We start from the raw sequence: 15,533 nt of genomic DNA, 5'->3' as shown, positions 1-15,533 counted from the left end.
GTGAACGGGCTTTCAACAGTGAATGCGAGCCTCTGCCAGTCACGTCGCCGCAAACGATGTGCAGTTCGGGCCCATCTCAATCTCCGACGAGGATGTTGAGATGCCAATAACTGTTAGGTCTGTAAGCCCTAATTCCTTGAGCCCTGAGTCGACTGGCCACTGTCTGTCGACTAACTATATGCCCTAAGGAATTCGTCGCTGATGACATCACTGTTAGGAATCGATTCCGGTGTACAAAGTACGCAAGTAAAGGCCTTCATTGGGCGTAGTTACCCTGGGCCTTTCTGTTGACCGATCTGTCTGTAACGGTTATCAGGTTAGTTACAGCAAGACGGGAGTAACCCAAGGTTCTGGCAATGTGGGCAGGGATGGATCCGATCTGTATCATACCCAGGGCCCGCCCGCGGTTTTCGGGTGTCAGTCGTGGCATTTCTGTCGTGGGTTTTGTATCAGTGTGAGTTTCTGACATGCTATCCGTATCACGTATATACCCTTATAGCACGTGTAGTTCCGGTTGCCCAAGCGACAGGTGTTTTTCATTTTTTCTTATTCTTATTTTCGAAAGAAACTGTCTCGCGGGCGTGTATCGCTTTCTGCATTGAGCAATGTTATGTTTGGGCGATGTGTTTGTCATTTGATTTAGATTAAACATGTGATTTTATATTTTTTGTAATTTAATTTTTTTAAGTGGTACAGTTTCTTTTGGCCGTCAGTATATTTCAGTGTCAAGTATTTATGACAGATTCAGCAAGTAATAATGCTATCAACTTTCCTCATCGCAGAATGTTTTAAGGACGTCCTAATCAATATCAGAGATGAGCTACGTCAGGTGATCGGACCCTTTCAAACTTCGATTTTATGCTCTACTTTCTTCAGCTTCGTCCTGGAAGTAACATTGTCGGGGTTTGCTGTTTTATACTCAGTCCGGCGTATTTGACTTAGCCAAACAGGTGAGTTATTTCAATGACTATTTTTAATATAATTGTTGGTCACCTAACAACGCACTTAGCTATATGATGGCGGTCAAATAATTGAGTGATTGACATCATGAGCTTCGATCGAGGCAACTGGTATACGATGACATGCATCAACCAAGTCAGCGAGTCTGACCACCGGAGCCCGTCAGTCACCTCTTACGACAAGCATGGGTTGCTGAAGATCTGACCTAGATCTTCACAGGGGAACATTATCAGTGAATGCGGTTTGGTTTAACGCCGCTTTGAACATTATTGCAGTAGGTCCTTTTACATTTTTATGAGTGAGTGAGTTTAGTTTTACGCCGCTTTTAGCAATATTCGCGCAATATCACGGCGGGGACACAAGAAATGGGCACATGTTTTTGAAACCCACGAGTACGGGTATGATGCTGACAAACCCAGAAATAAAATCAGCGCGAATCTCAGATAGGAACCCGTGATGATAGCTTCCTGGCACACCCGTGGGACGTATCTCTGTACATTGAGCCACCCGATCCCCAATCCCCGTAAGGTTATCTACATCAGTTAAATAATAGATTTGATGTGAACACACGATGCAATTTAGAAAGTGGTAAAATGTAACAAATGTTATATTTGGTATAACACTTTCCGGACAGGACTCAAAGAAGTACGAGAATCTGTACTTTACTCAGAAAATGTTATCCCAAATATAACATTTGTTCTATTTGACCACTTTCTAAATTGCATCGTGTGTTCATAACTTTCCGCCATGCATATGGGGCTGTGCCAATCTACACTTGTCCGAGGGGTACACTAAGTACGTGATCTAGACTACCAGTTGTCAGACTTTCATTTTTGTTTAAAACTCGGTGGTTGAGTACTGTCTTTGTGTGCTGGCGATTAGGTGCCTCTCTCTGGCAGTGTGGGTTCAAATCCCAGACGGGACTCAACCCCAAAAAGTACGAGAATCTGTACTTTAGTCAGAAAGTTTTATCCCAAATATAACATTTGTTACATCAGATTTGACGTTCTGATGTTCTGTTTATGGCAAAATACAATGTCACAAAACACCAATGTGAAGGAACTACTCAAATGAAGTAAAAGAACGCCCGATTCTCTCATATAACTAAAGTAATTGACATGTCTTGATTGTTACTTTTGTGACCCGTGAAGATCCGTCGTAGAAAAGGTCTTCAGTAACCCATGCTTGCCGTAAATGGCGACTATGCTTGTCGTAAGAGGCGAATAACGGGATCGGGTGGTCAGGCTCGCTGACTTGGTTGATGCATGTCAGCGTATCCCAATTGCGTGGATGGATGCTTATGATATCAATCACTGGATTGTCTGGTCCAGACTCGATTAATTACAGACCGCCATCATATAGCTGGAATATTGCTGAGTGCGGCGTTAGAAAGCAAACAAATAAATTATATAACTACAGTTAATCTGCCATGTCTTGATTGTTACTTTTGTAATTTTAACGAATCGTTTTACTACATATATTGTGAGTTGTATACATGGTATATTATTCTTTGTACGCAGGAGGGCATCGCAGGTGCGCCAGGTTTTCGAGAAATAGCTCAACTTGAATTAACTCTCTGGTATTCTGTTCAAAACGGCCTTGATTTCTCACTCATATTTCTTTGAAAATGAAGGTCTCTAAAGATGCCGTATATAGTGACAGTAGAAATACAGATCTGGTGGCTGCAACACAAGACTTGGTTCATTGTGTATTGATGGTGCTATTGACTATTGCCTATTGACTATTGACTATGACTATTGACTATTGACTATGCCTATTGACGATGAGTATTGACGATGACTATTGACGATGACTATTGACTATTGACTATGACTATTGACTATGACTATTGACTATTGATTATGCCTATTGACTATTGACTTTTACTATTGACTATTGACCATTGACTGTTGACTTTTACTATTGACCACTAGACAAAGCTCAATTATTTCCAGACCCTCGTGATAAAGCTGCATGTTCCGCACTACTGTAATTCCACGGACATTACGAGTAAAAGATAGATTCCCAGCGACCTTTGATTGTTACAAGAGGCGACTGACGGGATCGGGTGTTGAGGCTTGCTGATGTGGTTGATGCCTGTCATCGTATGTCAACTGTGTAGTCGCTATATGGATGAAATAATTCCGATGCGACGTTACATTTCAACTCACTCACCCAATGGCGTAGACTCATACAGTGGCGTAAACAAATGCTCATGATGTCAATCACTGGATTGTCTGACCAAGTACCGATTGTTTACCAATGTTGAACGGCCAAAAAGCAAACTGTAGCAGTAATTAAAATATCGAGTGAAGTTTCACTACGCTCTATAATAGTCTTGTTTCAGAATGAAGGGACCTTTATGTGGCAATGTGGAGGGACTAGTATTCATTGGTCTGTGTCTGACACACATAGTAGCGTCATTACCCCCTCCAGAGCTACACAGCACAGACGTGTGTGGGGTGGCGTGTGACCAGATAGCCAGATGCTGTTCAATACACCAAGATCCGCACAGTATCCTGACCAGAATCAACAACTCACCAGCTTCTGAGACCTTTCCCATGTCGGTAAGATTGGCCTTGTAATAGTGTGCCGTCACATGGCGGGTATGTCTGTGTAGCGGCAGGCAGCAAACACTGACGGTGCCGCCGGCAGCGTAGCACCTGCTTCCCCTTACCAAAAGTGATGTGATTACTGATTTTTAGTTTAATCTATTCATATCATTTCCAGCGCTATTTCGTCTTTTTCGCCCAATGGAATCTGTTCCGGTGTAAGGAAACTGTTTATTCTCTGGCGTTCACGCTTTAAATTCGTTGAGATGAGGCTTAACGTCGTGTCCAAGATTATTGCACTAATATAGCGACGTGTATGCACGTGTGTGATGCTGCTTGTACTAGTCCGGACTGATGCCGATTTAAAGTGCCAGCTTACTGAGATACCATGCAGTTTAACATGAATACCCCACTCAGACACAGTATACTGACTTCGAGCCGACCAGTCCTTGTTTTATCCCCTTAATGAGGAGCGCCAGACAAGGTAATAACAAGTATAATCTTTTAACATTTCGTGGTATGATGCGGCCCGGGAATGGAACCCAGGACCTTCCGCTCTCTGGGCGGAGGCTCTTCCTCTAGACCACGGAGGCTGTCCTTTATATTCGACTCCCTTGATATTACAATTTGTTCACCTGATGCGGGACATGCCATCTGACATTCATAAATAACAAATCCGGGGATCCGGGGGGCCAGGGAAGAACATCAACGTTGTTGCTGTGTACACAGGCTCTTGTGATCCGTGCTGTATGCGGTCGAGCGTTGTCCTCCTGGAATACACCGTTGCCGTTGGCTGCAATTGGGAGGACGTGTGGTAGGAGAATTTCGTTGATGTATCGTTGAGACCTAAGATTGCCCTGGATATGGACAAATCCTGTCTTGCAATGATGAGAGATAGCCGCCTACATCATAATGCTGCCCCCACCAAACCTGTCCACTTCCTGTACGCAGTCTCCGGCGTAACGTTCTCCCCGACGTCTGTAGACCCGTGTTCTTCCACCCCCTCGACGGAGGAGAGATCTTGATTCGTCGCTGAACCAGACATCGCAGTTGAGGGCATACCCTGTGTTGACAACACTAATACAGGCGTTGTTGTCGAGGTTGTCGACTAAATATGACCATCGAACAGGACGTCTTGCTCGTACACATGCTGCTCTTAAACGGTTTCGTACGGTCTGATCGGAGATTCTGCACAGTCCGGGTATCTGGGACGCGGTTGAGGTGACCGTGGTCGTCCTTTCACATAGGTGGCGCAGTCGGATGGAGCGATCTTGGGCGGTGTGGTTACTCTTGGTCGTCCCGACCCTGGCCGATCACGGTGTTGACCCATGCTGTTGAAACCGGTCCCATAGCCTTATGTTGATGCTGGGTGCTACAGTGAAAACCCCGGCTACAGCTGATCGGGATTACCCTGCCCACAAACGGCCTATGACGTTGATTCTCTGTTAATCGTGGCATGTTATTGAGCCGTCATTGTTCGATTGACGCAGATGCCAGGCAATCAAAAACTCTGCACCCTTATACAGTGCTGTGGCACGTGGAGTACTGCATGGCTCTTTTGTTAATGCACTGGGTGCGGCTTTTTTCCCGACTAATCGGAATTGTATGGTAGGACATAGCTCAAGAAATAGTGAGTGAGTTGTGTTTAACGCCGTCTTTAACAGTATTCCAGTAAAATCACAGCGTGTCAGCTTAATGTAGGAGGAAAGCCTGAAAAGATGCAGGTCTCAGACGTTTACCACTTCGGCGAAACCCATGAGCACGGGAATGGTGCTGACAAACCTAGAAACATAATCGGGGCGAACCTCTGCACAGCGAATCGCTGCGCCTTAGACGACTGGGCCACCCGTGCCCTACGCCCCGCCCTTCTTCACCCTTCTAACAGATAGAAATCAACGTAATATGTCGATAAACCTTAGGATGTGGTTGTTGTTCGAACGTTAACGAGAGTTTGGGTCCATTTAAGTTTACGTATATGTTCTCTTTGTAATCTAGGGATAGAAGACGAATATCATTCTACTTTAATATGTAACTCCTATAAGAACACTAGACACCTCTATCTGCCTGAAATGCACTGCCATAATCCGAATATGTGTAAATTTAGAACACTTCCGTCTTGAAACGTATGTAAATATCTATACTGAGGTGCAAAAGAAACGCCACCAAATAAACAATGGTCGTCAGTTTCAACACATTTGCCAAAAGCACGAAAACAGTTTGGAACATATAGCTGGAATGCAACTTACCTATTCCCTGTGAACATGTCACGTGCTTCACGTGATTTGCGAGAAAAGTAAATTTAATCACAAAAAAATGTGCACAAAGTTTCCCGTATGAAATTCTGGTATGAAACATGAGAAGGATTGTACTCTCTCATCACTTGAAACCGTTAAATACAACGAACATGCCTCGACTAACCGCAGAGCAGAGGGAGAGAGCCATCGGTATGTTGCAAATGGGAGCGACGCAGGAGCACGTTGCCAGGATCATGGGCTGCTTCAAGTGCACCATCGCCTGACTTGTCACACGTCACAGGCAAACTGGCAGTACTGCAGGCAGGCCGAGGAGTGGAAGACCCAAGGTCACGACCCAATAGGAAGACCTTCACCTAATGTCCACCTAACTGTGACGTCATCATCCGCAAACAGCCTTGGACATCCAGTCAGCAGAAGGACCGTTGCGAGACGACTCTGCCTGTATGGTCTCCGTGCCTATAGACCTTTCAATGGCGTGACGTGAACGTGAACCGACGTCACAGACTGAGATGGGCAAGGACTATACAGCAGTGGCAGCAGAGAAATTGGCGAAGAAAGCTCTTCAGCGACGAGTGTAGGTGCCAGCTCTGCAAGTCTAATGGGCGGGTTCGAATCTACTGACGACGTGGTGAACGGACGTCACGTTGCTGCGTCAAAGAAGTGGAGCCTTATGGAGGTGGTAGTGTCATAGACTGGGTGGCATCTGGGGGGACCAGAACTGGTCATCGTCGAAGGAAATCTCACTGCACGTCGTTACATTGATGAGGTTTTGCGGCTTGTGCTACTGCCTTTCCTGCAACGACATCCACGGACGCTGTTTCAGCAGGACAACGCCACCCCTCCCACAGCTCGAGTCACTAGCGACTTTCTGAACGCTGAAACGCTATTACAGTGGCCAATCAGATCACCGGACCTGTCGCCCATAGATCACCTCTGGGTCCAACTTGGACGCAGGATTCGGAAACGTCAACAGCCGTCATTGGCATGGCGTAGGATAGGGTCCTAATCAGGATGTCAGGAGAATCGTGTACTCAGTTCGACGTCGTGTTAGGGCCTGCATCGTTGCTGGAGGGGGTCACATCCGATGTGTGTAGCACGGGACTTTAAAAGAGATCGACGTTGATTCTGCGGGTGTGATGTAATACTGGACAGTGCACCCAGCATGATGAACGTGTATGCAGAACTTTAAGTACATGGTTTTTTATCTTGTCATTTTCAAATACCGTATTTGAAGAATTGTTTGTTTTTTTAAAATACAACATCAACTGTCACTAAACTTTGCGTCTGTTTTGATTTAGACCAGAAAATTGTTTGGTGGCGTTTCTTTTGTCCGTTAGTATATGTTAATGTTTTGAAATGAGACAAAGTTTTGCAAATACAGGAAAACTATGACGTAATATAGGTTAAGTATTATTTCATGTACCAGTGTAATATGTATATATGTACATTCTCTGTGCATGGGTCAGTGGCCTCCATATAAAAACATACTTGACTATATCATGACATGTGTTTATGAATCACAATACAAATAATTACATTTGACGAGGTCAATATGCGAAAACTTGGACGTGTCGGGTCCTCCGGTCGTTCTTTTCGCCTACCAGTAATTACCTCGTGAAGAGTAATCATTCCGTATGTTGTACAGTTATTCCCTTTAAAGTTTACGAAGTCTTGAAACCGTCCTCTGTTTCCTGACATTTACTAAGCTGCGAACCTTGATTGTAATTTGTTAGTGCCAGACGCCATCTTGTTTTCTTGCAGACGAGTCAATATTCATCACGAGACAGGTCAATACTGATCATGTGACGAGTCAGTATTCGACGTCAGTGTCAGGCACATGATTTTTGTTTGGTCACGTGATACGGATTAACCAATGGAATGGCAAGATTCTTAATAGAAATAACAATAACAAATAGTACAGATACAGATGTTCGCCAAAAGGTAGGCGTGTCCTGACCCACTGACGTCACCAATCACGTGACATCACCACTGAATCAACATGTGGCCTATAAATACACACTGACATTTAGAAAGTGGTCGAATTTTACAAATGTTATATTTTGGACAACACTTTCTTAGTAATGTACAGATTCTCGTACTTTTTTGGGTTGAGTTCCGTCCGGGATTCGAACCAACACTGCCAGAGTGAGGCACCTAATCTCCAGCACACAGAGTCAGCGATCTAACCCTCTCAGCCAACGAGGCTTCCACAAAGTGACTGGTAGTGTAGATCACGTACGTTGAGTGCCTTTTGGTGCCACACTCTGGCAGTGTGGGTTCGAATCCTGGACGGGACGGGACCAAAAAGTACGAGAATCTGTACTTTACTAAGAAAGTGTTATCCCAAATATAACATTTGTTACACGTGGCATATATAGGTACGCACTGACAATCCACGCACCTGTACATTCACAGGGCAAGTGGTCCGAGATCATGCATAACTCATGTGCAACGTTCTCCCTGGTGCTAGACAAGGCTTCCCGGATCCTTCAATGTGCGAAATGTGAGTAGATCGGTGAGGTGAAATGGGGTGTCACGTCGCGTTAAACATTGTTGACCTTATATACAGGCTTGTATGCACGTCTGTGCATGTGTGTGTGCGTGTTTGTGTGTGCGTGTGTGTATGTTTGTATGTGTGGCTAGCCACTGAGATACCATGCGGTAGTTTATCATGGTTATCTCACTCAGACACAGACTCGGAGCCGACCAGTGTTTTAGACCCTTAATGCCGAGCGCCAGGCAGGGTAAAAACAAGTACCATCTTTTAACGTCTTATAGTTTGACCGGGGATCGAACCACCGACCGCCCAATCTCCGGACAGACGCTCTATCGACAAGACCCTGGAGGCGGTTGGTGAGTGTATCGAAGACTGGATGTTTAGTGCTTATCACTGGATTGTCTGGCCCAGACTCAATTATTTTCAGACCACCGTCATATAGCTGGAATAGTGCTTCATGCGGCGTTAAACAACAAACAAAAGAAGCTGTCGAGCCCCTTTTGTTCCGTGGGATTTGGGGTCTATTTAGGGGGTAGTGGTGACTCAGCATTCTGGTAGCCGGACGACAATATAATCGTATGTGATATGCGCATTCAACATTTAAATAAAATAAAAAATAATAGTTTATGTAAAATGTATTGAGTATTAGATGTTCTCGATATTATTCAGTTAATTAGCTTCCAATCGCCTCCTTTGCTCAGTTCCTTTGCGATGTGTGTGACGTAGTACTGGGAATCCAAGGGTGAGCAATGAGACTCACGAGTGGAAAAATGCGTGGTATTCAGAATAAACACTGAAAATACGACTGAAAACTTACATGGTATTCAGGATAAACACTGAAAAACCGAGTGAAAATTTACATGGTATTTAGAATAAAACAATGAAAAACCGAGTGAAAATGTACATTGCATTCTGGATAAACAGTGAAAAACCGAGTGAAAATGTACATGGCATTCCGGATAAACAGTGAAAAACCGAGTGAAAAACCGAGTGAAAAACCGAGTGAAAATGTACATTGCATTCCGGATAAACAAAGAACATCCTAGTGACAATTTTCATGGTATTTGGGATTCAGGGCTGAGCGATGAGACTGCGAGTGAAAGTATACATGGTATTCGGGATTCAGGGCTTAGCAATGAGACTGCGAGTGAAAGTTTACATGGTATTCGGGATTCAGGGCTGAGCAATGAGACTGCGAGTGAAAGTTTACATGTTATTCGGGATTCAGGGCTGAGCAATGAGACTGCGAATGAAAGTTTACATGGTATTCGGGATTCAGGGCTGAGCAATGAGACTGCGAGTGAAAGTTTACATGGTATTCGGGATTCAGGGCTGAGCAATGAGACTGCGAGTGAAAGTTTTCATGGTATTCGGGATTCAGAGCTGAGCAATGAGACTGCGGGTGAAAGTTGTTATGGTATTCGGGATTCAGAGCTGAGCAATGAGACTGCGAGTGAAAGTTGTTATGATATTCGGGATTCAGAGCTGAGCAATGAGACTGCGAGTGAAAGTTATCATGGTATTCGGGATTCAGGGCTGAGCAATGAGACTGTTAGTGAAAGTTTACATGGTATGCGAGATTCAGGGCTGAGGAATGGGACTGCGAGTGAAAGTTTACATGGTATGCGAGATTCAGGGCTGAGGAATGGGACTGCGAGTGAAAGTTTACATGGTATGCGAGATTCAGGGCTGAGCAATGGGACTGCGAGTGAAAGTTTACATGGTATTCGGGACTCAGAGCTGAGCAATGGGACTGCGAGTGAAAGTTTACATGGTATGCGAGATTCAGGGCTGAGGAATGAGACTGCGAGTGAAAGTTATGGTATGCGGGATTCAGGGCTGAGCAATGAGACTGCGGATGAAAGTTTACATGGTATTCGGGATTCAGGGCTGAGCAATGGGACTGCGGGTGAAAGGTATCATGGTAATCGGGATTCAGGGAATCTGGCCTTGACACAAATGTTAATCCTCTTTCAGCATCTGAACATGCACGCCCTGGCCATGCTGCCCGGATGTCACGTGTTCTGATCGCACCTGTTCTCGACGGCAATTCCACCGATGGTAACCTCTACCAGCTTCACCTCAACGACTTCACAACGACCAAGGACCATGGTTTCAGCATCGCCGTCAGGGACATGGTGTACGTGTCGTCACTGAGGATGCTGCTAGTATCCACACACACGGCACTCCTGTCCCGCTTAATAGACGAATACACAATCATGCTTCACCTCCACCTGCCCGGCATACGATCCATGGCGTTAGATCAGGACCGACAACTATTGTTTATAATTCGACAACAAAATGCAAATTACTCCGTGGCCCGTGTTTCTGTTGAAGGTAAGCAAGTCAAATCAATCCTGGAGGGATACAAAATGACCTCCTTGGTTATTAATTCCTCCCAAAGACGCTTCTTCTTCACGGTCGGGCTGATGATAAAGTCTTCTGATTATGAAGGACGGAATTTACAAACTGTACTGAAATATATCGGCCCGAGTCACGGATTAACCTTCGACCCAGCCGAGGAGAGCCTGTATTATACCGTTACCTACACGTTTCTAACACATACATCTTTGTATAAATTGTCTTTGGTTTCGAACAAGAAGACTAAAATTATGATTTTGGTCTCCCCTATGATCAGCCTTCTGTTCTATGAGGAGACGCGAGCAGTCTACACACACAGTGGGAAGGGGGATATATATTTGATTGACTTTAAAGCTGTACGAAAGGTAAGTGAAGTGAAGGTTCGAATCTTTGAGGAATCTGTCAGTATGATCATGTGTTTAGTTCACTGAGTAAAGGGGGCACGGGTGGCCCAGTCGTCTAAGGCGCTGCAATTCACTATGTAGAGTTGCGTCCCTTGATTGTGGGTTTGAATCCCATTTATCCCCGATTATGTTTCTAGGTTTGTCACCACCTTCCCCGCGCTCGTGGGCTTCGCCAAAGTAGTAGACGTCTGAGACCTGCGTCACTTCGGGCTTTCCTCCAACATTAAGCTGACACGCCGCGATATAACTGGAATACTGTTCAAAGCGGCGTTAAACCCAACTCCCACACTCACCCACTGAGTAAACCTATTTTTATTTATGTTTTAGTCCAAGCGTAACCTGGTGGCTAAAGCATTCCCTTATAACCAGGCGCGAGGTTGTACATGGGGACAGTGTTGGAGGTCCTTTCCATGATCTTATGTGTTGTCTTATGTTATTGGAATAGTTAAAACGATTTACCAATGTAAGCATTCTTGTCATTAAACATCACACCAGAACTGTTTAATTTATGTTTGTTTGTTTATTTTGAGTTTAACGCTGCACTCGGCACATATAGGACTACGAACACCATAGCCAGAGCCTCTGTCATGATATGAGAGAGAGAGAGAGAGAGAGAGAGAGAGAGAGAGAGAGAGAGAGAGAGAGAGAGAGAGAGAGAGAGAGAGAGAGAGAGAGAGAGAGAGAGAGAGAGAGAGAGAGAGAGAGAGAGAGAGAGAGTATGATAATACACAATTAGCCGTATATACATTTCTTTGGACATGTATATTTGGATATATAGTTATATTGAACGCGAAACGCCTTAGCGATCATTATTGACTAAAACTGGGCGTGACGATATTAACTGTCAACACAGTCTACTACATTATGTTGGGAGACCTGTCGTTCTGTGGGTGAGCCAAGTTAAGGTTGTGCTAGGATTGTTGACTTAAGCACATTGTTTGTTTGTTGTATGACGCCGCACCCAGTAACATTCAAGTTATATGCGGCGACTTCGAAATAATCGAATCTGGACCAGACAAACCAATGATGGATATTATAAGCAGCGACGTTGGGGTACTGTGACACGCAACCAAAGCTGGTCGACTCGTGTAGTCGCTCTTACAACAAACATAGGCTTGGGACCTATTCCCCAACCGGAAGAGTTAAAAAAATCATATTAAACTAAGGCAGTTAAGTTTCTATTTGAATGTTCACTGCAATATTTTCCTTAACCGGAAAATTAGACATTTGCCCGGAAGTGCGTATAATTTTCTTCTGAATGCTATTAGAGGCTTGGTACTACCCATGTTAAAGTCGCGCTGCATGTAAAATGTGTTTTCATTGAACCGGAAGTGCGTATTAACCTTCTTATTAAGGTAACTGGAAGCATGGGACTTTTTGTGTTAAAGTCGCATTGTAAATGAATGTATTTTCACCAACCGGAATAGATTTCATGATACCGAAAGTATGTACATCCTTCTTATTAAGGTAGCTGGAGGCATGGGACGAAGCGCTGACCATGTGTTTCCCAAACCACATAAGTCGTTATTATGTTTCAAGTTCAGCCTTCAGCTACAGCATTATGTTAAGATTTCCAGGGAAGGTTATATGTTGACTTGCACTTCGCAAGAAACAGGGTAATTTTACTATTCTGGGAATGCGTTGCGGTATGTAATATTTTGGGGACTTTCACAAAAGGCGGTGAGTGGGCAACAAGTTCTTGTAAACATTTCCCCCTCTTTCCTGCCGTTTGAGGTTTCATGTCGATATACTCTCTTCCTCATCTGGTGACAATATGGTGTCAGGGTAATTTGCTAAAATGCATGTGCCGAAAGCACGGTTGCTAAATACGTAGACTTTTCCTGAGTCATATTCCGTGTTAGAATATAATATATGTGCTTCCTTAAAATGTTTACATCAATACAGCAAACGTAAAATGTTACGCCCTATTGTTCAGAGAAAGTGCTTTCTCTGTAGTCCACGCCATGTCAATCTTCTGACACACGTCCTGTGCCAATGAGGGACTTGGGCGAATCGAGACATGCTGTGAATGTATATCATCAGCATTGGTCCCGTGGTTATCAGTGTACAAATCCGAGGCAGATCCGCATCTTGTCTGCAGTATCCAATCCTGTCAGCCTCCTGTTTCTTTGTCTAATGAGGACAAAGAACTGTTCAAAAACTGATAACCCACCTAAACGATATGTGCAACTCATGGAAGAATAAAGGTATATACATTGCATTCATTAAACGCTACATATTCACTCACTCACTCACTCACTCACTCAGTCACTCACTCATCATGGCTAAGTTTACCAAATATAGGTTCAGGGGCAAGGAATATCAAGAGGAAAGATTGAGGTTGTCTCCTACAAACTTCATACCTGTCTGCATACGACTTCAACGAGTGAGTGAGTATGATTTACACCCCTTCTAGAGATATGCCAGCAATATCACGGCGGGGTACACCAGAAATGGGCTTCACACATTGTACCCATTTGGGGAATCGATCCTGGGCCTTCGGCGCGACAAGCGAACGCTTTAACCACTGGGCTACCCCAACGCTCCACCTACCCCACCGCCGAACAGGCTGTCGCAATGGCGCCACATTAAATGTAATTGTCTACAGTAATAACGAAACATTATTTAAAATATCCTTGAGCAGTAAACATGAAAACCAAATGTAGGGATGTCCACACCTGGCTGAACCACATTCTACACTACAAAGGTTGAAATCACAATTCCTGCAACAACAGAATATAAACGGTTCCGAGGGCTGTCTTGAGGGTTTTCAATCTGTATTTAAGGAATTAGATTATTATCACTGTCAAGGTTTTGGGTTAAAAATGGGTGCAACTTTGTGTTTTTTGTTTGCTTGTTCTTCGACGTCGCACTCAGCAATAGTCCAGCTATTTGACGGCTGTCTGTCACTAATCTAGTCTGGACCAGACGATACAGTGATTGACATCACTCGCATCGATCCACGCAATTTGGATACGATGACATGCATCAACCAAGACAGCGAGCCTGACCACCCGATCGCGTGAGTCGCCTCCTACGACAAGGATGGGTTGCTTAAGGACCCGATCCCGTTAGTCGCCTCCTACGACAAGGATGGTTTGCTGTCGTGGGGCAGCGGAGTCTGAAACAAAAGCAACACAGATATGCCAAGAAAATAAGAAATGAAAAGACAGGAGGAATGTTGTCTCTGATTGAAGAGAATTGTTTAGTGTCAGTGATCTTCATTACTCTGAAAAACCATAGTGTGATTGAGGTGGATTAAATGTACAGTCAAACACCGCTGTGTCGAAGTTGAAGGGACCGTCGTACAAACTTCGAGTTATTCGAGGTTCGACACAAACGAAAAATGATAAAAAAATGAAGCAATACGTAAGTTCGACACATCAAACTTTGACACAAGGGTGTTTGACTGTGATGTTATTTTACTCGTGTGAGATTGATTTGTTCAGAAAAACAAGTATCTCATCAGAAACTCGTCGTAAATAAATCGATGCTTTCATGTTTTTCATCCACAATTGAAATTGTCACTTTTTCAGGTTCAGATGTGAGATAAACCTGTTAGTTTGTTATGTATACCACTCGAAAAAGGTTAAAGAGCACCCGATTGTTTGTATGATTATAGTTAATATGATGGGCATTGCAATAAACAGACATCCATTTTTTGATGTTCTTTAACTTGTTTTCAGCAGTATGAATTATGTATTTTCTCATAATTTTAGACTAAAAACCTAACAGTCTGGGGTTATTAATCGCGTTTCTTCTCTCTCCATATAATATGTTTCAGATAAATATATACTGAGGGACAAAATAAGGTGTACCAAGTTTGTGTTTTATGTAATTGAAAATTGACAGAATCGTTGTTAAATTTGATTATGTCCATTTAACCATCACCCATTCCTGCAGCAGTTTGTAAAATGTAATCTGTGGCTGGGTAAAAGTATACTGGTTCAATGAAATATTTTACTTTTGTGCCGAAAAAGCAAATTTATTTGTTTGCAAAGGTTGGATGTCGGAGATACAAGTCGGCAGTTGTGTATTAAGCGATTTTGTTTTAATTTTTAAAAGTTTCACATCAAATTATTTTTCATTTCAAAAAACTATATTGAAGTATCCTTCGAGTGTGACTCAGTGCAAGTTCAGTTCATGTTTGGGGATATAACATCACTAACTGAAGGTATTCTCAATTGAAACTAAACATATGACAATTTCAACTGAGAGGTGTAGTTTCCTTTGCTTACCTGTCCTATTTCAGACGAGCGGAAGGTCCGGGGTCACTATATTGGTGCAATAATCTTGGACGGGACTTAAACCAAGCTTAACCTCACCTCACCAAAGTATTTCATGACAAATTAATAGATCATTTTAAATACGTCTCAGTGTACACATATATACCTTCACGCTCATCGTGATAAAATAGTTGGAACCACTTTAACCCCACTTGCCTGTGACACATTTAGTGCTAAGCAACTATTGATGCTTCCAGATATTTACAACAGCTAAAGTA

At 43.6% G+C, this 15,533-nt stretch overlaps 1 protein-coding gene across 2 annotated transcripts; it reads left to right on the top strand.

Annotated features, from left to right (window-relative positions):
* On the top strand, positions 1-11,513 carry LOC124113567. Of its 2 annotated transcripts, XM_046473993.2 has the most exons (4): positions 1-950; positions 3,308-3,527; positions 8,183-8,270; positions 10,242-11,513. In XM_046473993.2, the coding sequence occupies exons 2-4, from the start codon at positions 3,309-3,311 to the stop codon at positions 11,054-11,056; spliced, it is 1,122 nt and encodes a 373-aa protein (XP_046329949.2). In that variant the 5' UTR covers positions 1-950; position 3,308; the 3' UTR covers positions 11,057-11,513. The 2 variants fall into 2 exon arrangements, with proteins under 2 accessions (XP_046329949.2, XP_046329950.2); XM_046473994.2 differs by lacking the exon at positions 1-950 and having other exon boundaries at positions 2,781-3,527.
* The last annotated feature ends 4,020 nt before the right edge of the window (positions 11,514-15,533 follow it).

The sequence above is a fragment of the Haliotis rufescens genome, unplaced genomic scaffold (assembly GCF_023055435.1).
Source record: "Haliotis rufescens isolate VD_foot unplaced genomic scaffold, xgHalRufe1.0.p SCAF_14, whole genome shotgun sequence".
In the NCBI taxonomy this organism is placed as follows: Eukaryota; Metazoa; Mollusca; class Gastropoda; order Lepetellida; family Haliotidae; genus Haliotis; species Haliotis rufescens.
The sequence above is the reverse complement of the archived record's forward strand: the minus strand, read 5'-3'. Positions and strand labels throughout refer to the sequence as shown.

Coding starts and splice junctions, on each gene's coding strand:
- LOC124113567 (XM_046473993.2), top strand. CDS start 3,309: ATGAAGGGACCTTTATGTGGCAATGTGGAGGGACTAGTATTCATTGGT. Junction 3,528..8,182: donor CTGAGACCTTTCCCATGTCG/GTAAGATTGGCC, acceptor GTACATTCACAG/GGCAAGTGGTCCGAGATCAT. Junction 8,271..10,241: donor GATCCTTCAATGTGCGAAAT/GTGAGTAGATCG, acceptor ATCCTCTTTCAG/CATCTGAACATGCACGCCCT.